General features: G+C 50.3%; 1 protein-coding gene across 5 annotated transcripts; it reads left to right on the top strand.

Annotated features, from left to right (window-relative positions):
- The first annotated feature begins 1,516 nt into the window (after positions 1-1,516).
- TFAP2A (transcription factor AP-2 alpha) lies at positions 1,517-20,220 on the top strand. Of its 5 annotated transcripts, XM_066992447.1 has the most exons (8): positions 6,351-6,475; positions 6,983-7,500; positions 8,830-9,264; positions 12,174-12,225; positions 13,369-13,600; positions 14,420-14,538; positions 16,772-16,913; positions 18,461-20,220. In XM_066992447.1, the coding sequence occupies exons 2-8, from the start codon at positions 7,474-7,476 to the stop codon at positions 18,747-18,749; spliced, it is 1,296 nt and encodes a 431-aa protein (XP_066848548.1). In that variant the 5' UTR covers positions 6,351-6,475; positions 6,983-7,473; the 3' UTR covers positions 18,750-20,220. The 5 variants fall into 5 exon arrangements, with proteins under 5 accessions (XP_066848546.1, XP_066848545.1, XP_066848544.1 ...); XM_066992445.1 differs by lacking the exons at positions 6,351-6,475; positions 6,983-7,500 and adding an exon at positions 1,517-1,805; XM_066992444.1 differs by lacking the exons at positions 6,351-6,475; positions 6,983-7,500 and adding an exon at positions 2,849-4,285.
- Positions 20,221-23,060: the final 2,840 nt, after the last annotated feature.

Consider the following 23,060-nt stretch of genomic DNA (forward strand, 5'->3'; position numbering starts at 1 on the left):
GGCGATACGGAGGGAAAGAATAAAATAAAATAAAATAAAATAAAATAAAATAAAATAAAATAAAATAAAATAAAATAAAATAAAATAAAATAAAATAAAATAAAATAAAATAAAATAAAATAAAATAAAATAAAATAAAATAAAATAAAATAGTGTAACCTCTGCGCTACACCTCCCCCCCAGGGCTAAAAAAGCGTAGGATTGAGCCCGATGCCAGCCAGGGCTGCCCCGGGGTCCCCAAAACCGTGTTGTGGCCGCCTCCCGGCCAAGCGCACGGCTCCCGTCCGTGCGGGGCTGGGGAGGGGCAGGGGGCCGGGGGATGGGAGCAGGGGACGATCCCGACGGCAGGATACGAAGAGTGGCAGCCAAGTTTACCAGGAACTTTTCGCTAAAGGCCAGCTTCAGACCGGATTAATTCCCCGCCTCTCCCTGGAAATATACATACGTATACATATATACATACATAAAATGACAGAAAGTAACGTTTTAAGTAATTGTGAGAAGAAAATCGCTGCACCCCCCGGGGCGGCTCGGAGGGGCAGAGCGGCCGGGGAGCAGGCAGGGAAGCCCCAGAGCCGCGCAACTTTCGCGCTTCTCCCGCTGGACGAAGGGCCGCTTTTCCTCGGGAGCTTCCCCGGGCCCGGCGTGGGAGTGGGGGAAGGGGCAGGGCCGGGTAATTAAATTCCGGTGCCCGGCTAATTGCTGTAATTTGAAGCTAACTGTACACCGCGGGCAGGCGCCGGGAGCAGCGGTGCGCAGCGCGCCTCTCACGGCCCATTGAGCGCGCTCCGCGCAGGAGCCCCCGTGATCCCCAGCTCTGTCCTCCCCTCCTTGCACCCAGGCCCCTTCCTCTGCCCCTCCCCGGGGGCTGAGCTCAGCCCAGGACCCCGTTTCCCGGCCAGGCGCTGCTGTCCTCCCTCGGTGTCGCCCTGTCTTTTGGCAGGCCTGGGGGTGACACGCAGACGGGACAGGGTGCAGCGTTGTCCTGGCTGCGAGATGCGAACAGCTTTTTCTCTGCGCCTTCAAAGCGCAGATGGATGGCAGTCCCCCCGACACCCCGCTCCTCGGCCTGGGAAATCAAAACTGCCCTAAAGCCGGGCCGCGTTCCCGAGGCATTTCGGCACTCGAAAATAGGGTCAGGGGGTGGGGGGGTGGGGTGGGGGGGAGGAAGGGGGGTGAAGAAAATAGGGGTGGGAGGTTCGGGCACCGGGAGGCCCGAAGCCCCCAGGATGTCCTAGAGGGATCGCAGCATCCCCGGGACCGGCAGGGATGGGGAACGGCGGCGGGAACCCCCCTTTACCCCGTCGTAGGGGGGCTGGGAAGATCATCTGCGTCTCTCTTACTTCCTCCCAGCTCCCCCGGCAACCTGCAGCACCCCCGTTCCCCCCTTGGGCTAGTTCGGAAGCTCCAGCCCCGAGGCGCTTTGTATTTCGGGCTGTTATTGTAGGCCGGTTATTGTTATTATCACTGTCGCAGTTAGGAATTCGCCCCCGAGGGAACCCGCTGCTCCGCCGGGGAGCGGAGGAATAGAAGGACAGGGGGCTTGCCCGTCCCCACCCCGGCCCGGGGCAGCCCTGGGGCTGCGCGGCGGCGGGGGGCAGCGCGCAGGCAGCGCGCAAGTAGCGCGCAGGCGCAGGCAGGGAGCACCTAGCTCTTTATGGCCAGGTGAGAGAATCCCGGCGCAGGTAAGGGGAGGATTTACCCACAGGCGTTGCGGGTAAGTCGCAGTCCATGACCAGAGGGGATCTGGGGATACGCAGTCCGCAGCCAGGATGTCCATCCTTGCCAAAATAGGGGACTGGCAGGTAACGTGAGCCTCCTTTGCTGTTGGATTTTTTGTTGTTGCTGTTGTTGTTGTTTTGGGGTGGTGGTGTTATTTTGGGAGGGGAGATAGGGCTGGAATGGGGAAAGGTGTCGGGCCTTGCAGCCGCTGGCTGCGGGGTAAGAAGAGGGCTAAATTGTGGGGTGCGCCTACCTGTGCCCCCCAGCCCAATCCCACCGCTTGCTACCTGTTGCAGGGGGACAGCCACGCCGTGGGCTCCCCGAGCCCAGTCTGTGCGAAAAAAAAGCCCCCCGCTGTTCCTACCCGGCCGGAGGAGTGCCGGGAGCGGCCCCCGGGGCGAGTTGAAGTCGGGGAGGGTGGCTGGGGGGTGGCAGCGTGGCCCCGGCCCCATGGGGCCGCAGGGACCCCTCCGCCCTACGGGGGAGCCGCCACGCGTGGGGTAACCGGGGCGGTTCTGGGAAATCCCGCAGCCTCCGGAATGTGCGGCCGCGATTTGGGCGGTTAATAAAAACTGAAGGCAAAGGGGGCTGTTAAAGCACTCTTGTTTTTGCTGTGGAAAACGATTTACTTCTTCCCGGACAGTGCAGTGCAAGATGGGAACCCATCTTTTCTGCTCCCAACTTTTCGAGTCTCGTGACTAAGTCTTTCCCTGTGCTTTTCTCTCTCTTTCTCTTTCTCTCTCTCTCTCTTTCTCTCTCTCTCTTTCTTTCATGCAGTAAACAAATATATCTCTTAAGTTATTTTCCCAGTTAGTCCCGGCGTTCTTTTATCAGGTCGGCGCGCAGAAGTAATCAAAAGAGGATTTTGTTGTTATTATTATTATTATTATTATTAGTTTTCTCCTGAAAGCAACCCTTACACGATTTCACTTACGGTCTATGTGCCTTGAAATTCACTCCCGGCTTTGCCGTGCGCCCCTTCCCTCCTTTTCGCTGAGCCACCCCTTCGGCTTTGGTGGGCCGTGCGGAGCCGTGCCCGCAGCCCCAGGGGGCTGCCCCGGGTGGTCCCGGGTGGGGGGGCTCCGCACTCCTCGGCCCTGCCCCGCCAGGCCGGCGCTAAGGCGCGGCGACCCCCCGGGTTCCCTCCTCCCCCGGCCCGCATTAGCCGGCCTGAATCTGCCAGCTCCATTTGAACCTCAATGGGAGTAAAACCAACAATTTACTCTCCTGCCACTTGCAGACAAAAGAGCTGGTGAGGGGAGAGGGAAAAAAAAATAAAGAGCATCGAGGAGTGGGGGATGAGGGAGGAGGAGGAGGGGAGAGGGGGGGAAAGCGCTGCGTTTTGGAGCTGGGGATGCGCAGAGCAGCGTGTTTCGGCTCCCTCGTGGGCACCTCTATGGGTTCCCCGCGGCCGGAAGGGTTGCTCGTTTCTGCAGGCGGTGAATACGGCCTCAGTGTCGGTGGGTGCCCCCTGGGGGGGTTTCCCCAGGTCTGGAGGTTTGCATGGGGGTCCCCTGCGGGCCCCGCTCCGCAGCGGGTCTGGGGGCCCGGACCCGGCCGAACCGTGCCAGGCCCGAGGCAGCGGTAGCAAGGAGGGGAAAAATGGGGAAATGGAGCAAAGAAAAGAAACCTTTCGGTGGAGGGAGCGAGGCTGGGCATCGCGGGAAACAAACAAACAAAAAAAAAAAATAAAGGTTGGAAAAGAAACCCTAGAGGAGGGCAGGAGGAGCGCTCAGTTAGCAGTGGATTGGTAGGCAAACGAAGCGCTTCACCTAAGAAACAACCCAAGTTTTATTATGGCCATTGTTCTGTCCCTCTGTCGAAGTGCTTGCAAAAGACATTTTGGCTCCTGATGCGTTCGCGTTAGTGCTCACCCAATGCTGTCTGGGAGGTTATGTTGGTTTTTTTTTGTTTGTTTGTTTGAAGAGCAATAGCCAACAGACCCGAGAGGAAGCAAATAGTTTGCAAAAGACAGAAGAATTTTAAATATCCACCAAAAAATATAATTAAAAAAAAAATCAAAGCCGGAGGGCAGCAGCAGCCTCCACAGACAGCAATCAGCCTGGCCAGAGCGCGGCCCGGTTCTCGTTGCTCTCCTCTTGGGTGTTTTCAACCCGGTGGAAAGAGGAGGAAAAACCCCAAAAAGGAAAGAGAAGGGTGGCTTCTCGGCTAGTCCCAAACTCCAGGCAGGCGGGGGGAGCCGCGCACGGGTGGTCAGGGGCCGCTGCCCCCACGCGTGGCTCGGCAAAGCCCCGTGGCCCGTGGGTCCGTTGTACCTGTGTCCGCCGCTGCAGGTTGTTGTGCTGGAGAGCAATTGGGCTATTGTTGATATGCTAATGAGGCGATTAGGCTGTTGGTAAAGAGCTGGAAAAGGGAAAAGTTTCGACCATTAGAGGGAGATCTCAGAGCGCGCAGAGGAGCTGTGCACAGCCTCCGCCAGCCGCGCTCCACATACCAGAGGCACCACTTTAGTGAAAGGCAGAGAGAAACAAATCCTCTCTCACGCCAATCCATGAAAATGCTTTGGAAACTGACGGATAATATCAAGTATGAGGAATGTGAGGTAAGAGCTTTCCCAGGCCGGGGCACAGAGACCCGGGCCACTCAGCTGCGAGCGGGACCCCGCAGCATCCATCGATCTCTGAATTTCGTTTAGGAAAACTTCTGCTCCTTCGCCAGGCTTCCTCGCGGTCCTGCAGCTGGAGAGGGGCTGGGGTCCTTCCCCAGGAACTTCGGGGCTTGTGGAAACCCAGCTTTGTCGGCAGTGTGTGAGGGAAGACGAGCAGGACGGAGGATACAGCAGCGGTCTTGTCTCTAGGTAGATCCTCTATAGATAAGGCTCTGTAGGATGCTACGCTCATCCGTGTGGATGGATGGATAGACGGACGGATGGCTGGATGAATGAAAGGGCAAGGAGACAAAGGGAAGAGAGAGAATCGCTCTCGCACGCCAGGTGCCCGAGGCACCCCTATAGATCGACTCGGGACCGACATCTAAAATCCTGTATTTCGCTGGAGCCGCGGCTCGCTCGTTGCGAGCCGCGTGCCTTGCGGGGCCAGCTGCGGAGCCGCAATCCGGGGCTGCGGAGCGGCGCCCACCCCCCCCAGCCAGCCTCCGCCCCGCAGGGCCGCGCTCCCCTGGCTCTGGGCAGGGATTTTAGTTCCTCCTGGGAGCGCAGAGCCCATCTAACGGGGGCTGGGAGCCGTTCAGCACAGCCCTGGGTGCGCGCATGTCTGTGTACGGGTGTGCATCCGTCTCTTGAGAAAGAGGCGAGTGGCTTTTGACCTGCCAGAAAGGAGAAGACGAAGAAGAAGAAGAAGAAGAGCCATGCCCGGGATGGTCTGCCTCGTCCCAAACCAACGAATACCATTGTCCCGCGTTTCGCAAAAGTTGCCTGTGCCGTGCACTCGAACCGCGCAATAAAGGACTGCACTGTGCAAATGAATGTATTTCTTTGGTGCTGAGCCGGGCGGGGAGGCAGCCCCAACCTCGGCGGAGCCTCTGCCGACATCTACGCCAGGGGACCGGGGGGGCATGCTCCCGTCCTCCCCCGCCGCGGCTTTTGCGGTGCTGTAGCGTAGGAAAGGGATGGAGGACTCGCCACACTCTTCGGGGATTAAATTATTTGGTGCTCGGGTCCTGGATCGAGTCGTTGGGATGAAGCTGCTCTCCCGGCGTGGGAGCCAAGCGCTTAGATCCACTCGCTGGCGGAAGCCTGATTTCTAGGAATGAGGTGTCAGGGCTATCTTTTAATTATTATTATTATTTTTTTCTTAAGTGCTTCCCCCCGGCTGGACTTGGGGAGCAAGCCGTACCTCTCCCCCTCTTCCCCCACCCAGGACGAGGGGTTTTTAGGCGTGGGATTTTGTCCTCAGCGCCTTTTGTCGGCCCCGCGCTGAGGGGATGTGGCACGCCGGTGCCCCTGGCTGCGGGTTGCCGCTCCTGGGAAGGGGATGCGGGCTGCGAGGGGGTTTGCGGGGGAAGGGGAAAAAAACCAGGGGGGGAGGGAGCTCCTGCCCTGTGGGGGGCAGGTTCTGAGGAAAGAAAAGGACCTGGGGGAGAGGAGCTGGGCGCAGCCCGGCCGTTCCTGTCCGCCGTTGCGGGGCCGGGCAACGGAAAGTGGAGCAGCTCCCGGCCGAGGGAGTAGCTGGGGAGTTGTGCAGCCAGTCCGACGGGTTGCGCCGGAGCCCCGGCTTGTCTGGGCCGGGAGAAGCTCTCGCCGTGCCTCTTTTCCCGTCTCCCTCTCCCCCCCACCCCCCCGCCCTCCTTCCCTTCCTTCCCCGCCCGCTGTCTTTTCCCCCTCTTCTTTCTTTTCCCGGCTCCTCCGAGAGGGGGGCCGAGGGGAGCCCGGTGAATGCTCCCGGGGCTCCCCAGCCCCCTACCCCGGGCTCGCCTCGGCCTCGAAGAGGAGGAGGAGGAGGAGGAAGAGGAGGACGGCGACGGGGAGGCGGAGGAGGGCTGAGACGGAGCAGGGGAGACACCCAAAAAAAAAAAAAGACCAAAAAACTTTCCCAGCCGCTTTCCGGGACTCACGGAGGCGAGCCGGCTCGGCGGCGCTGGGAGCCCCCCGGCGGGGCGCCGTCGAGGCATGGACGGGGCGGCGGCGGTGGGGGGGGGCGCCCCCCCGGAGCCCACCCCGCGGAAAGGAGGCGGCGGGGGCTCCTCGGAGGGTGACAAGAGCCAAGCAGGGAGCCAGCAGCCGCTCTTCGCCGTGGACTTTGAGGCCGGCTTCGCCCAGCAGCCGCAGCCCGAGGTGCGCCCTCGCCGGCCCGCGGGGGCAGGGGAAGATGGACTGGGAGGAGGGAAGGGAAGGGGAAGGAAGCGAGGGGAAGGGAAGGAAGGGGGGATCCCGCGCCCCCTCCCCTCTCTCTCTCTGCCCGTCCTCCCCCCCTTTTCGCCCCCCCTCACTCCCGCCGCACCCCCTCCCGGCTCCCACCCTCTCCCTCTCTCCGAATCTCTTTCTCTTTCACTTTTGCATGCCTTGCAACCTTTTAAAATGTTGCCCCTTTCCTGTGATTCGTCAGACGCAGCAGCATGTCCCCCCTCTCGCTCTCCCTCTCCCTCTCTCTCCCTTTTTGTCTCTCTCTCTCTCTCTCCCTCTCCCCCATCTCTGATTAGATACACTGATTCTTCATTCAATGGACGTCATTTAGAACAGGCTCTGCCTTGAGTTGCCTTCTCGCTTCACGCTCGATTTCCAGCCATTCTTCCCTTATTAAGTATTCGTGTAATATTAATAGTCATGAATATCTGCTATTAGGAGTCTCCAGGAAGGCAGCAGATCTGTTATTAGGAGCTCAAGTGAACCAGCAGCTAAGTCAAAGGAGGAAAAAAAAGAAAGAGAGGAGGAAAAAAAAAAGGATTAAGAAACAAACACACACGCTAAAAAGCGGGGAAAAAAAAAGAAAAAAAGGGCGAAAAAACAAAACAAAACAAAAATAAAAGCACCCAACTTTGACTCCTCACACCACGCCAGGATAGAGAGAGAGCTCGCCTTTGCAAGAGCCGATGAAGGGCAGCCGAGATCGGTGCAAGTTCTGATGGATTATCGTGGCGCACCCGCGGAGCAGCCCAGGCGCCCCGGTCCCCCCCGCGCTTAGCGCCGGGCTCCGGCCGCGCTCCCTCCGCGCCCGCGCAGGCTCCGCCGGGGGCTGTGCGCGCAGCTCTGGTCATTTTGCTCTGCTTCTTTGTTGCTGTTGTTATTATCGTTATTTTTTTCTGCCCTGCCTCGTAACCCCCGACTCTTCGCAGATGTTAGTGCACAGTTTTTCGGCTATGGTGAGTGGCTTCGCGGCTCTCTCGGAGGGGGATCGGGCGCTGGGTGTTGCTATTGTTGGCGGCGGTGGCGGTGGCAGCCGGGCTTTCGCATCCAGCTTGCCGGAGAGGGCTCTATTTCCTTCCTGCATTTTTATTAAATCGGTGCTTTACCTTCCCTTCTCTTTTTTTTTTCCTCGCTTTTTTTTCTGTGTTTTTCTTTTCTTCGTTTCTTTTTTTTTCTTTTCCCCCTACTGTTTTTATTTTATTTTATTTTATTTTATTTTATTTTATTTTATTTTATTTTATTTTATTTTATTTTATTTTATTTTATTTTATTTTATTTTATTTTATTATTTTTTGGTTTGCGAACGGCAAAAGGCTTTGCTTGGACCCCGCCGCTTAGAGTTCTCCCCCTTGCCACCTGCAAACGGGATATTTCCAGCTTTCCCGTTTCCTTTTTGCGGGCCCGTGGCTCTTTCCCTCCGACCCCCCCTTCCTCCTCCTCCTCCTCCTCCTCTTCTTCCTCCTCCTTCTCCTCCTCCGCGGAGGCCATGCCTTTTTCCCCGGACATACCTGCGGGCTCTTTTGCCCGGCCTCAGGAGCCTCCAGAGCCGGGGACCCCGCGTCCCACCGCCGACCCCCACTTCCGTCGGGCAAACGGGGGGCTCGGCGCGGCTTTGCCCCCGGGTGGGCTGCGGGGGGGTCCCGCGGCCGTGCCTTCGCCCCGACACGTTTGCCGAAGTTGCAAGGGGAACGGGTGGGTGGTCAGAGCCCATTTCGGCGTCTTCTGGTAACAAGATGGCAGTGGTCTTTGATTTCCCACGTTTTTCTTGGGATGCGTTAGCGGCAATCTTGGCGGCTGACTCCGTCTTAATTTTGTTCAGGGCCGGCGGGAGCGTTTTTTGGGTGGCAGGAGCGTTATTATTATTATTATTTTCCTACGGCCCGCTTAGAAATGATTCTTTTTATTTGCGGCAAATACCTGCTCCCGCAACGTCCGGGCGCGATCGGTCGGGAATCCGTGCTGTGCCGCCGCAACGTTTCGTGAATTGTTGTGAGCAGTCCTGGTATGAGTAGTGCTATCGCCGCTGCCATAGTCGTCGTTATTGTTATTATTTGAGAAGCGAGAGCGCCTCAGGATTTTGTTGGAAGGGCGGTGGGGGGGGGGGGGCAGAGAAATCCCCAGCTCTGTCTCCGAGCGGGCGGATCGCCTGGCGGGCGAAATTTGGAAGCCGCTTTTGACGAGAAACAGTTTGATTTTATCTTTTGTTTTTCTTTTCTCCCCCCCTCCTTCTCCTCCCCGTGTCCTCCCCCCTCCCCCCACCCCATTTTGACACCCCCACACCCTAGGAGCGCCACGACAGCACCAGCAACGGGACGGCCCGGCTGCCCCAGCTGGGGACCGTGGGTCAGTCCCCCTACACCAGCGCCCCGCCGCTCTCCCACACCCCCAACGCCGACTTCCAGCCTCCCTACTTCCCCCCCCCTTACCAGCCCATCTACCCCCAGTCTCAGGACCCCTACTCCCACGTGAATGACCCCTACAGCCTCAACCCCCTCCACGCCCAGCCGCAGCCCCAGCACCCAGGATGGCCGGGACAGAGGCAGAGCCAGGAGACGGGGCTCCTGCACACGCACCGGGGGCTCCCCCACCAGCTTTCGGGCTTGGACCCCCGCAGGGACTACCGGCGGCACGACGACCTGCTGCACGCCCCGCACGGGCTGGGCTCGGGGCTGGCCGACTTGCCCCTACACTCCATCCCTCACGCCATCGAGGACGTGCCGGTAAGTCCCGCTGTTCGGGCCCTTGCATCCTTCCAGCACCACTCCCTGCATCCCTCTGCCCTCGGGGGGCAGAGGGGAGGGGAAGGGGATCTCTCCCCACTAAGCAAAAAGGGGAGGGGGGCAATGAGACCCCGAGCCCCCCACCCAGAACAATGGGTTCTTGAGTTTCGTCCATGTATGATGCCTCCCTGTTAGTGTGCCCGCTAAAATATAAATAAATCAAATTACTGTCATTGTTAACAATATCTTTCCTTCTCAATGACAATAAGCTGTTACGATTGGAAGAATGTATAATATCACCACAGGGCCGTGCATTTGGGGATTTCTCGCTGCCTTGGGAAAAACATTAGTCTGAAATGCGAGATCTCATTAAATGTCCTCCCAGGGAAACGTAAAGGGAAAGAGGCGAAAGAAGAAGGAAAAAAAAATTAAAAGTGGGTGAAAGTGGTCCGAGAAGGAAAAAAACGTTCCCCGTGATTACAGAATTGGCATACAGGATAATGACATCTAAAGTTGTAAGAGGATATGGGCAGATCCTCTTCTCCAAAGGAATTAATTGACAAATCAGAGGAGAGGTATATTAAAATGCTGCCTTATTCTTTTAGCAGTAGTGCAGAGGGATGACCTCATAAATCATTAGCTATAGGTTATCAAATTCTAGCCAGATCTGCTACACCCTATATTACATTAAATGTTTGGACCCTATCGGGTGGTGCGTTATTTGGGGGATCTAATTTTGTTATCAATAAATACAGATTTAAAAATGATTCCTAATTAAGCATGACATTAGCACGAGGGCTGTTTACAAAGCGAGCTGTACTATTGTTCAGTTAGGAAAGTGGCCTTATGAAATGTGATAGGAATGACTGCTTGTGATCAAAGTTCATCTTTCTGGGTTTCTCCCTGAAAATAGAATTAGAACATGCCAATAAATTTATTAAAGCCCACAGAGCTCGTGCTAAGGGGCTGAAGCTGCTTTACTTTGCAACGAGGAAAGAGGAGGAGGGAATTGTGGTATCTGGATGTGATTTTTGCTGAAATGCCATCCCAAATTACAAGATCAAATATTACAACAATATATTCGCTGACAGTTTAATGAGTACAGTTTCATGTTGCAAGGATAATGTTCAGATGAATATACCTATTTTGGGGGGTCATTTTGAAATCTTTTGTAAATTATATTCGGGGAAAATAGTGAATTTATTACAGCCCTCATCTGGCTAAATTAGCCACAGAAAATTGCTGGTTATGTTTAGCAGTTGTGCAATAAACGCATACGTTTCCCAAAGTGGAGGATTTAGTAAGCAATTCGGATCCGTTAAAAACAGGTCGATTCTTTTAACCTGATATAAAATAACACGGAGGCAATAGTAAGAATAAACTGATTTGTTGACTGCGAGCCCCTGATTGCTGTAGGAATGTGACCTAAAATGTTCTCTTGAATTCCCCCTCACTGTGATTGTGCTTCATAGCAGTGGGCTGGCTTGGGAAGCCTCTTGTGCAGATATTTTAAGTACAAATCATTTTATTTGCCTTTGTAAGATCTATTAATTAATAGCATTGCTATAGTTTGTGAAAACCAAATGCCATCTGGTTTAAATCCTTAAACAAGCCCAGCCATTTTTATTTTCCTCTCTGTAAAACTGAATCAGCAGGATGCATGAAGGAAGGCATAAAAATAAGAGAATGTATCTTTTGAGAACGTTTATCTAGTTATGAAACAACAAAAAAATCCTTTGCAGAAATTTGGGTCGTGGAAAGTGTGATTTTTTGAAATTTTCTGTTGCTGCAACAGTTAACCTTTAATAAAAGGGACCGCTAAATATTTAAGAAAATCAAGTAGATGGTTAAAAATTATTTAATCATAAATATCTCTGTGGGATTTTAAACTTAACAGTCCTCCCTGTATGGAATATGTGTAGAAATAACACAAATAAAAGTATTATGCCACACTACATTTACTTTATGGGTTTAGGGTGCATGCATAAAGGGATCATATTTCCCCATATAGTTAAAACACAAGAACTGCAGCAGTAGTCATTTCTGAACATTTCTCAATTTAATTATACTTAAATCCAGAAGCACTTTAGGCAAGTTACAAATGAGAGCATTGAGTATAATAAAACCTGTAATAAAGCAACTTAGTACCATCCACCCGGAATCATTGAGATCAGGCACAATTAACAGGAGCATAAATCCAAGACAGAATGGAAAATGTTAGAATCAGTATTATTGTTGGACAAAGACTAGAGAAGGAGTAATAGTTTTTTAAATGGTAATGCCTGTGTTTTGTAACGATTGCGAAATCTTCTATCTCAGCACCACTGGTGTTAATTTGTAAACACAGCCAGACATTATATCGCCTGTCAGTTTTTTTGAATTAGAAAACATGATTTCATTTGACTTTCTAATCACGTTGCGGCGCGGGCGCGCAAAACCCCATCTGCAGCCTCCAGTGCGCAAAAGTGCGAGCGGACAATAGTGGGGACCCCGGGGGTGCAGGGGCTCGGCCCGGCCTGGCTCGGCTCGGATCGCCCCGTCGGTGCGGTGCGGGCGCTTCTTTGTGCTCCCCTGCGGCGGGGAGAGGCCGGGCCGGGGAGGCAGAAAGGGAGGCTGGAGGCCGTCCGGGCGTCGGGCTAGGCAGGGCGAGTCCCGAGGGTGTGGGGTGGATCTTTGTTCTTTTTTTGTTGTTGTTATCATTATTAATTTTTCTCGTTTTTCGTGGAGAAGAGTGGGGAGGGAGGCAGGGTTCCTCCGTGCGAAGGAAGCGCCCCCGAACCCCGTCTCCTCCCCGACCCCCCGTTATCGCTTTCCCTCTGCCCGGTGCCCTTCGGGGCTCTCCTCCCATGCCCCGCTGCCTTTCGCCAGCGCCGCGCACTGACAGCCCGCCTCTCTCCCTTTCGTTGCAGCACGTAGAAGACCCCGGTATTAACATCCCGGATCAAACTGTAATTAAGAAAGGTGAGCCGCTTCCTCGCGCGTGGTGGCAGAGCCTGGGCGCCGCTGGCCGGGGGCTCGGAGGCAGAGCAGGGCAGCCGGGCTCAGCCCTGCCCTGGAAATGTCCAACAAAGCCGAGCCGGTGCTCTGGTGCCTCGGCAAGCGGCTCCCTTCCCAGCTCTGCGCAGAGCATCGATGTTTAATGGTTGTTGGCAAACTGGGCTCTGGAGAACAATCTCTTCCTTCCCCTTCGTGTTTTCGTGGTTAAAGTGCAACGGACACTAGCTGGGCTGCTGGAGAGCAAGGGGCTAGATGCTGGGAACTCAGTTGTGCTTAGCTTTGTGCTCTTTGCTTCGCTTGAGATTGAAATTGCTGGGAAGCTGGGATTGCTGGGAGGCTGAAACTGCTGGGAGGCCGGTTCCGGAGCGGTGTGTGCGGGGCACTGTCGGCGTGTCTCCGCTCGGACGTGCGCTCCCACCGCGCTCCGGATGAGCAGAGGGACGGGAAGGCGGCACAGGTCGCTCTGCTCTCGGTGTGAAGGTGCAAAGCCACCCGGGGGTGCTGTGCCAAGCAAGGTGCCGGCTCACGCCACACTCCCCCCGAGCTCAGCCGCCGCGCTTAAAGTTTCGTCCCCTTCCCCTGCCCACGAAGCCTTTGTCACGTCAAATTAGACGTGCAAGGGATAAATCTTAAGAGATGCTCTTTCCGAGCTGACATGATAATTGGCTCTTTTATTAGTAATCTCAAGAGTTCGTTTAACTCCTGGCGTATCTATTAGCCCTCCCAGAGCTATTAATGTCACAAGCCATCTATCCAAAACGGTGGGGGCCCCTTCGGGCCGGGGCTGGGGGGCACGGGCGAGGACGGAGCCTAAAGGCTCCCGCTGGGCCCCGGGAGAGGGAAAAGGGGCCCGGGTGGCCGCGGCCCCCCGGGAATCGCCTCCCTCGGCGTCCAGCGCTGGACTCCCCGTTTTTTTTCCCTCGCTTGATGGCGTTGTTCTGGTGGAGGGCAGCCGCTCCGCTCTCCCCCTGCGGACGAAGGGGTGCCTGCCCTCGCCTCACCCCCCCAGTCCCCACCCCCTAGTCCGGCGGCCGCCTCTCCTCCTCCTCCTGCCCTATCTCCCCGCCCGCTCCTCACCCTCACTGCCCTGCTCCTCCCTCCCTGCAGGCCCCGTGTCCCTCTCCAAGTCTAACAACAACGCCGTCTCCTCCATCCCCATCAACAAGGACGCGCTCTTCGGCGGGGTGGTCAACCCCAACGAGGTCTTCTGCTCGGTGCCGGGCCGCCTCTCGCTGCTCAGCTCCACCTCCAAGTACAAGGTCACGGTGGCGGAAGTGCAGCGACGCCTCTCGCCGCCCGAGTGCCTCAACGCCTCCCTGCTGGGCGGAGTGCTGCGGAGGTGAGGGGCGGCGGACTCCGTGTGTGTGTGTGTGTGTGTGTGTGTGTGAGGCGGGGGGACGCGCCCCGCGCCGCACTCACAGGCGGCCCAGCTGCTCGCCGACCGTTACCGCCCTAACGGGCGCCCGCGAGCTGAGAAGGGGGGGAAGGTGGTGGTGGTGGGGGGGGCTCAGCGAGCACCCCCCCCTGCCGCCAGGGGTCGGGGCAGAGCCGGCAGAAGGGGGGGGGGCGCTCTAGCCATGACAACGCGGCCTGGCGTGGGTGACCTTCCGTCATGTCATGTAGCCCAATAGCAGTGGCACCCCCAAACCCCTGGGCAGTGGAGACCGCCCCCCCGACGAAACGTAGTCCAGACAATTAAAGAGTGTTTGGGCAGGGAATAAGATCCAGGGGATAAAACACAGGCGATAAACTCCTGGGTTAATTGACCAAAGTGGTCTGTCTCCTGTCCCCATCTCTGTTGGGAAGCTCATCTGTGGGGAGATGAACCCCTGTGCGTTCATCTCCCTGTTCATGTGTGGTGGTGTGGGCTCCTGACCTTCCCAGTTAGCGAAATATGTAATGGCCCTCGTCAGAGAGCAGGCAGCCCCTTTAGGGACATGGCGGGTGAGGGTGCGAAGAGGGTTGTCACCTCACTGTGCAGCTCCCATCCATGCATTAGGCTCAGCTTTCAGCCCTTTCTCCCCAAAAACCTCCCCTCAACATCCCTTCAAATAGCAACCCCCCCCCCCCACAAACCTCAACGCCCCTTCTGTAGGAGCATGGTGTCCTGGTGCAAATCCCGGCCCTCTCTTCTAACCATCCTTCTGTTGTGGTGCAGGGCAAAGTCCAAAAATGGAGGGCGATCTCTCAGAGAGAAACTGGACAAAATAGGGCTAAACCTGCCGGCCGGGAGACGCAAAGCTGCTAACGTCACCTTGCTCACTTCGCTGGTGGAGGGTAAGTGACTCCACGGGCTGTGAGAGTTGGTGGGGTAAACCTTGCCCATTGGTTTTCCCCAGCAGGACAAGGCTTAAGTTTTTTTTTTTTTTCCTGAGTCAGTGCTGAGGCATTGTTGTGTTTGGTCAGATAAAAATGTACATCTCTGCCTTTTGTTTTAATCTGAAACGGGCTTGCATGAGTCCTGCAGACTCAGCAGCATGTCCCACCGTTGGTTAATTTGCTTTGGACTAGATCTTTTCAGGGTCCTGTCCCACTCCCGTAGTCAGGCCAGTAATCCCTCCCCAGTGTAAACTGGTTTTGTTGGCGGCAGCAAGTGGGGGCTGAGGGCTTGGTCCCGGCAGTGCTGGATTGGAAGTTACAGGGAGCAGAGTCGCTGCCGTCCTTCTTCCACCAGTGGACAACTAGGCGATCTTAAATGTCAAAAGCTGCAGCCACATTAGGATTTGCCTCCCTCATGTCCCCAGCAACATAACAGTAAATCATTTGAGTTTTCTGACATCTGCATTTGAGAAATGCGTGACCATTACTTCCTGAATTAATTTGGGAATCCTTGACCTAAGCTATGAATTAATGGTGTCCTGAAAGCCTCAAAGTTGCACTCCCCCACTTCCCTTTTGGTTCTCATTTTCAGAACATATGTTCCCTTCATTATATCAGTCTCCTCTACTTTGCTCTGGCCAGAAAACTTGCAGCTTACTTTTAACACCTTCGGATGCCCTATGCTTTCAGAACTCAGAGGTGGGAAGCTCAAGACTTTGCAATCATTTAGTTTTGAAACAGTTGCTTTTCCACCCTGGCTGGCACAAAGTAAACCCACGACCAGAAAATAACGTCCTCCTCCTTTCTCCTTACTTGTGGGTTTCGCAACGTTTTGGACCGCTTCAGCCTGCAGAGTGCTTTTAACCTCAGCCCGGGCTGTGCAGGTTAGCTTAAGTTTGGTTGTGTAGGAGGGAATTTGTAGCTTTGTTTTGTTGTCACTTTGCGTTCTGCTAGAGATGTTTCATGTTCAAAGAGATGGGGAAAGAAGTGCTGTGCCATGTCAGACTTCAATTTTTTTTAAAAAGCATTCAGATTAGTGGCTGCAGTATATTTATACTGCGTGAAAATTACTGTGTCTTCGTGTTTTTGAAAAGGCTTTGCAATTGCATCAACACACCATAGTAAAAAAAATCATGAGGGGAGAACTTGTAAAAAGTCTAGATTTGGTAGACGCTTAACATTATTCACAAATAATGAATATGGAAGACGTTTTATGGTAATCTATTGTTCTGCTTGGCTTTGGCATACAATGGCTCTAAAAGAATGATTATTTGTTTTTAATAAAAATAAAAAGCAAAACAGAGGCCTGATCTCCAGTTAGCTTAGCGGTGGTGGCTAATTTTGGGGGGATGATAGTATAAACATTGCTTGGGTTTTGAGTCCTGTAGCAATGAGGCAGTTTCTAGAGTACTGTTATTGTTTATGATCTGCTCCATTTTATGGAAACAAGCTCACTGGACTGAGGCTTTGAAGCTCTAATTGGCGCATGCGTTCTTCCGGAGCTAGAGCTAATGGCAGGAAGCCCTGCAGTAAAAACCAACTGGTTCAGGAAATTAAAACCAAAGATTTGAAAATCAACAAAACAGACAGACTCGGTGGAATGACCCTAAAATTCTCATGGTTAATCGTTTTGGGGGTGAACGTATAATTATATGCGATCAAGTTAAATTTTAAACACTTAGCTGTTTAATGCATTTTATTTGAAAGAGCTCTAGGAGTAATTATGATCAATATTAATCACTGATGCATTGCAAAAGAATACAGAGACATGGCTGAGGCAAACAAATATTTCTGGAGTAAATAGCTTTGAATGAAATATGTATGAATGGCTGTTGTATACATGTGTATGTGTAAATGTAAGTGCACATTCTAGGTGCATGGAGCCGGTCTGTATAAAATCTGTTAGTCAATGGAAACTTAAAAAAAAAAAAAAATCGAGTGTGAGATTTCACTTGTAATGGCCGTCATGAAAATACACATTTGCATTGCCCTAAACTGAAGCAAAGACAACTCTTACACGGAAAGATGTGATTAGTATTTCTTACCGTACCTTTTTGTAAAGAAACAAGTCCAAGTCTTTTAGAAGAAGAACCCGAGTAGAAGGTAGTGCTTTCTTTCCTAATGGATTTTTGCCTCTGTGCCATGTGTACTGATGAGCTGTGTGTTTTCCTCCCGCATCTCTCCTTTGCAGGAGAAGCAGTGCATCTAGCTAGAGATTTTGGGTATGTTTGTGAGACAGAATTTCCTGCCAAAGCAGTAGCTGAATTTCTCAACCGACAACATTCCGATCCAAACGAGCAAGTCACAAGAAAAAACATGCTTCTAGCTACAAAGTAAGACATTTACCTTTCTGGCATGTTGCTTAGTTGTGAGGGGAGGGCGAGAGACCGGGTTTGGGGCCTTTGTGTGCAAGTGTTTGCCACGCAGTCAGTGGCTAATGGTTTTGCAAATTGTGAGGGGGTGTATGTGCCCTCACGCTCTAGGAGTGCTGCATAACCCAGCTTGGTCTCCATCAAGTTGGTTTGTGAGGATTGCCTTGAAAGTGAGTTGTGAAAATTGTGGGTGGATGTTTAGTTATAGAAAAGGCAATAACTATTCAAAGAAAAACATTTTCCAGGTCTTTTCAGTTAGCTTATCACTTTAGGTGGAAGGGGAAGGTTTCCCATTGACAGTAAAATAAAACTGGCGCATTAAACTGATTTCAGTTCATTAAAATCTGCAATGGTTCTTTCTTCCCTAAGAGCTCTGTTACTTAGTGAATATAGGGATATTAAAAATATATTTTAAATGCCAATCTGTATGCAGTCAAAATGCTAGTGGAGTTTATCATTGGTGGGGCTGACTAGACTTCCAGGTGGCGTGTGAAGAAAATGATTGTTTTGATATGTTTGCTGGAAATTAAAAGGGCTGTTTAGTAGCCCTTAATTACCAATGGAGGTGTCACCAAAGGGCACAGTGCCAGAGGGCGCAGGCAGAAGATGGGAGCCAGTTTATGGCTGGAAGACATTAACGTGGGTTTTAGAACACAGACTATTTCAACACGCCTCTAAGCTCTTGCTGTAAGGTGTGTTATTTCCCCAGCCGTTTGTGTAGCGAGCGGGTGATACAGCCTCATTTCTGCACCGTGCCCTCGTATCCTCCCTTCCTGCCTCCCTGGAAGGAAATTTCCAGACCCCAGTTAGCGTCAGCCTTCCCCTCTGTGGGAAGGTGCCTTTGGATTTCGAGATATAGAGGTACATATATAAGTGCTTCAGAATACCCTAATTTAAAGCCTCCGTTCCCCTCTCTGCCCTCACTCTTTCTTCCTGACGCGTGGGCGTGTTTTAGACTCGTGCAGGAGGAGGCCCAAGGCTCTCTCCAGTTCCAAAACACAAATAAATCCCTGAAAACCTTTCTTTGGATATTGCTCCCCATCTCTTCCATTCCCCTTCACTGGAGAACTTTAAACCATGTTACAGTTCTGTTCCAAAACCCAGCTGGAAAGGGATGTGTGTTTGCAGGAAGGGGTGCGATGTGGGGATTGCTGGGGTGGGCAAAAGATGCTCACATATGCGTGCTGCCTGTTGTTTGCCTGTGCATTGGCTGGGGCGTGAGGCGTGTGCGCAATTGTGCGTGTATGTGAGGTGAGGGGAAGAGGTTTGTGCGTGCCTGCCAAGAGTGAGAATCGGGGGAAAGGTTGTGCAGAAGGAGGGGTGGAGAACGTGTGTGCATGTGTGCACTCGGGGGCAGCAGCCCCCTTGATCCAGAGCCTTGTGTAATCTAGCAGGGAGTGCACATGGACTTTGCTGCTGACAGCGATGGTTCATTTCCCTCCCTCTCTCTTCCCCTCCCTCCTGCCCTCCCTCCCTCTCTCTGTCTCTCTGCTCCATTTGTGCTACAGACAGATCTGTAAAGAGTTCACCGACCTGCTGGCTCAGGACCGATCTCCCCTGGGGAACTCGCGGCCCAACCCCATTTTGGAGCCGGGGATCCAGAGCTGCCTGACCCACTTCAACCTCATCTCGCATGGCTTCGGCAGCCCGGCGGTGTGCGCTGCCGTCACCGCCCTGCAGAACTATCTCACCGAGGCGCTCAAGGCCATGGACAAAATGTACCTCAGCAACAATCCCAACAGCCACACAGACAACAACACCAAAAGCGGCGACAAAGAGGAGAAGCACCGAAAGTGAGGATCCCCCTCACACTGCTCTCCCTTCCCCCCTTACAGCCAGCCCATCAGTCCATTCATCTCCCTCCTCCCTCTTCCCTGCACCCAGCACCCCAGGCTACAGCAACAGAATGAGTGTCCTTCTGCCAACCCTGTTCTCTGACTCTGCAGGACTGCTCTGCCCTCTCCCCGCACCCTTTCCCAGCATCCACATTTCCATTTTTTCCCTTTTCGTCGCTCGCCCCTCCTCTCCCCTGCTGCTACCATCGTTTTACTACCCCAGTTTGGAGCGTAAGAGAACAGAGCAGGGGGACGGAGCCAGCAAAGAGAAAAAGTTCTGTCTTGAGTTTGTGAACTTTTTTTTTTTAATAAAACAAAAGGAGGAAAACAAAAACAAAACAAAAAAGGACCTTTTTTTTTCTAAAAATATATTAAAAATAATTAAAAAAATAAATAATACTTAAAAAAAAAAAATTCTATGAGCTTCACCGGACTGAATCATCACCTTCCCTTACATAAACTTCAGTTAAGATTGTAGCCATATTAAGAAAAAATCAAAAAAAGCAGCAAGCAGCAACGGCAAACAAACAAACAAAAGACAAAAAGGACTGATGACATTTTATCAGTATTGTGAATAAACTTGAACACAAAACACAAGCAGTTCCATGTCATATCTTCAGTTATAGAACTTTTTCCTGTCAAAGGTAAAGCGACCAACTTGAACTTTCTATTGCAACACGATTCACGGTTATTATATAAGGGAATCAGTGTTCATGTATGTATATATTTATTTATGTGTAATTTAATGGGAATTGTAAATATGGTGAGTCTGTTTTAAGCCTTTTTTTATTTATCTGGTGATCTCGTTTACCTCTTGTTTAGTGGGTTTTAAATCTTCCCCTCTTAGTTCATCATGTGGTTCATGGTACTTATTTAGATATCAGAGGTTTTTTGGGGGTTTTTCTCTGGGATACATCATTTTTAGCCCTGTTGTAGCATGTTAAAGGCGACAATGAAGCAGCTGAACAAATAAAAAAACATGAATTTTTATATATAATTAGTATGACATTTAGTTTCTCATTGCAGAAAAAATTAAGTGATGTTGGACCCTGGCAAGATTTTTAAACATGTTAGTGGTTTTACAACATTTATGTGTTGTGGGAAATGAAAGAAGTTATTTTTATCCACTGTCCCTTTCCCGAAAGCACCATCAGAGCAATAAATTAATATTGTCTTTTAAAACAAGATTTAGCTTTTCTTTCCTTTTTTTTTCCTTCCTCCCTTTTGTTTTTCTTTTTCTCCTTTTTTTTTCTTTTTTTTTTCTTCCTAAGAACTTAAAACATTTGGGACCACCTGGTATCCTGTAACTCCACTGGCCATATTGGAAGCAGTTATAGTTGTATTGTATTGAGTTGTGCCGGCAGTAGTTTCCATGCCTGTCAATGTATCATAGTCCTTTGTTGCCCAGATAAATAAATATTTGATACGCTTTATGTCGATTTTTTTATTCAGTGGCTGTCTTTACCCAGGCGTATTTTTGTTCTTGGCAGTATTTTTTATTCAGTATGGTTACAGTAATTGAGTTTAACTCTCCCTTGACAATTGCTCCTTGCAATAAGCAGCTGAACCCATTGTTTCCCTCAAGTATAATAAAAACTTACTTTCAACTTGGAGTTCAGAGCAGGGTATCATTTAGATATTCCACTGAGTCTGTGTTCAGACAAATGACACAATAAAGCACAATGTATTCTTTTGGATAAAAAATTGTCTGTACTACTAACAAAATGACACACTATCTTTTCTTTAACCAAAACATAATTTTATTTAAAAAATAAAGTTTTATTTTATTTATGTTGACCTCTAGGTTTTTATTTATGTTTCTATATAGCATACAGAATTATAAGCCTATAAGATTTTGTACATGTAGTTGTCCTAAAGGAGAGCGGAGATATACAAAAATCTATCTCAAGAAGGACATTTTAAAAAGAATCATTGCTAAGCAAATACTGGAAGTTAGGTGCTCTGAGGAAAAGAAAACAAAAACCAAAAAACTGGTGAATCAGAACTGAGTGCTCCCTCCCCCTCAAGAAAATGAAAAGCTCCATAGTCGATGCCAACAACATCATCTCATGGTTGTGAACTTTACTGAAATCTTGCAGGAGACAGATTATTTCTGATTGATGGTTCATGTTTTAGTGGAAGGCTCAGATTGACATTTTGAGATGTCTGTGTTAGGTTGTAAGGAACTGCAGTTTTTATCTTAAGTTTCTTCTTGTGGAGACCAGTTGTAAAATAGGGAAGTTTGCTTAAAAAAAAAAAAAATGGAGTGTACATCTTGTAAGGCTGTAAAAACGTGAGAATTCAGACTTTGAATCTATTTTCTTTGGCCCAAGGGGTAGGTGAAATCTGGATTATATTATATCACAGGAAAAGGGGCTAATGCAGTTGAGATTGTAAAGGCATTTTAAAAAGATGGTCTCCTTTAAGTGGCGATGATATTTTGGTGGTGGTGGCTGATTTTTCTCGTCTTTCTTGACTCTGCTTCTCCCTCTCTCTTTCTCTCTCTCTCTCTTTCTTTTTGCTCAGACAGAAATTGAGGAGGTTAAGAGGGAGATGTTTACAATAAAGCTGCAAAGAGAATTAACATTTGCTCATATATTTTGACGTTTGGTAGGGCTGGTGAAGCAAAGCATTAGATAAAGCCCAAGATGTTTCATTTTGCTTTGGTAATCTACTTATGGAAGGCAGTGTAAAATCAATCTTGCCAAGCAGAAAGAGAGTTGGTGGAGTCTAAATTCTATTTCTGAGAGCCAGCCAGTTTATAAAAATGGTGAATATTTTTTTCTTATAAATTGAAAGTGGATCTTTTGAATGCAAAGCTGCAATTGTTTTAAAAACAGTTATTTATTATTTCCAAGAGAGACTGGTTAACTGTAAAGTAGATGTAACAAAATAATGAGGTGAATGAACCCTAACTGTACATATTCTTGACATAAATGAAATGCACACTGTTGTAGCAGGTGAAGTGAAGCATTGTCTATCAGGGCTGTTTTTCTTGGCTGCATCTCAGATTGTGTGTGGGATCCTAACCTCAGGCACAATAGCATTCATAAACAGCAATACATTGCTGCTCTTTCTACACCAACACATGAATACTCATTTTTAAACGAAAACAATCTTATTAAATACCATTCATTCATATCTGGATTTACAGATGCTTGTTACTTTTTGAAACCTGTACCAAATATAATTGTTTTATACTGGGCAATGTATAAAGCAGTCTTATGCTAGAACATTATAAGGTCATAATAAATAATGTTTTAAAGATATAATTAGCTACTTTACGCTAGGAGAGTGCATTTTAAGTGTCCTTCTGCTGCATTAGCAAGCCACCAGAAAACAGAAATGAAATAACCTTGCGTAATTTCTTTATTATTATATTATTATTTCTAAGGAAGGATTTTGCAGGCGATAATGGAAATCAGACCAGCTTCAGGTTCAGCCTCTTCCTCTGTGCCCAAAGTGCAGTTACTAAAACGTACTAATTACTTTAGTGTTCTTTGGATGCTTTTTTAACATTGTGATAAACCTGCAGCAATACAATTCTAGGTCATGCTTTTTATACACTAACAAAGATCTGGTGTTATTTTCTTTCCCAGATAGGCTGAAATTCGGGTGAGTGGCTGCATGTTAGACCGTTGCTGCCACACAATGCTAATTTCTGCATGTGAACCAAAACACAGCTCAGCGGTCTTGCACTGTGGATAAGGACAGCCCTTCTCTTTGTACCGTAATTTACCCCACCCTCTAAAAATCGAATATTAGTATAATTTGAGATTTAACTGGTGGAACAGCCATCAGGACAGCAATGCCCCGCAGCTGAAATAATATTTAAAATAGAAGGGATTTGACATTTGAGAAGTCAGTGGCTTGAAATACCCAGTTGTACTTAGCTAATTCAGTCCTTAACCTCTGGTTTCAAATAAATCAATTACAGTCGATTCCACTTCAGTTCAGAAGTGCATGAGGTTTTTAGTTAATTGAATACATTTTATTCACTTGCTAGGAGTATTCATTTATCCAAACCCTTACATTTGAGGGTGATTTCTTTATTGTCCACGATAAATTTGACTGTGTAATCAGATCAACTCCTTGTTTGTTTACTCATGTCCTGCCTTGCATTGAAATTCCAGAGTGTGCTTCCCTTTCCCTTGTCAGTACGTACGTGTCTGAGCCCAAACTGGATTCCCAGAGCACCAGCCCTCGCCTTCAAAAAGCGTAGCTAAAATAATAAACATCGCTCTGACAAGGAGCGGCACGAAGCCCATCCCAG

This window comes from Anser cygnoides, chromosome 2 (genome assembly GCF_040182565.1).
Source record: "Anser cygnoides isolate HZ-2024a breed goose chromosome 2, Taihu_goose_T2T_genome, whole genome shotgun sequence".
NCBI classification, from domain to species: Eukaryota; Metazoa; Chordata; class Aves; order Anseriformes; family Anatidae; genus Anser; species Anser cygnoides.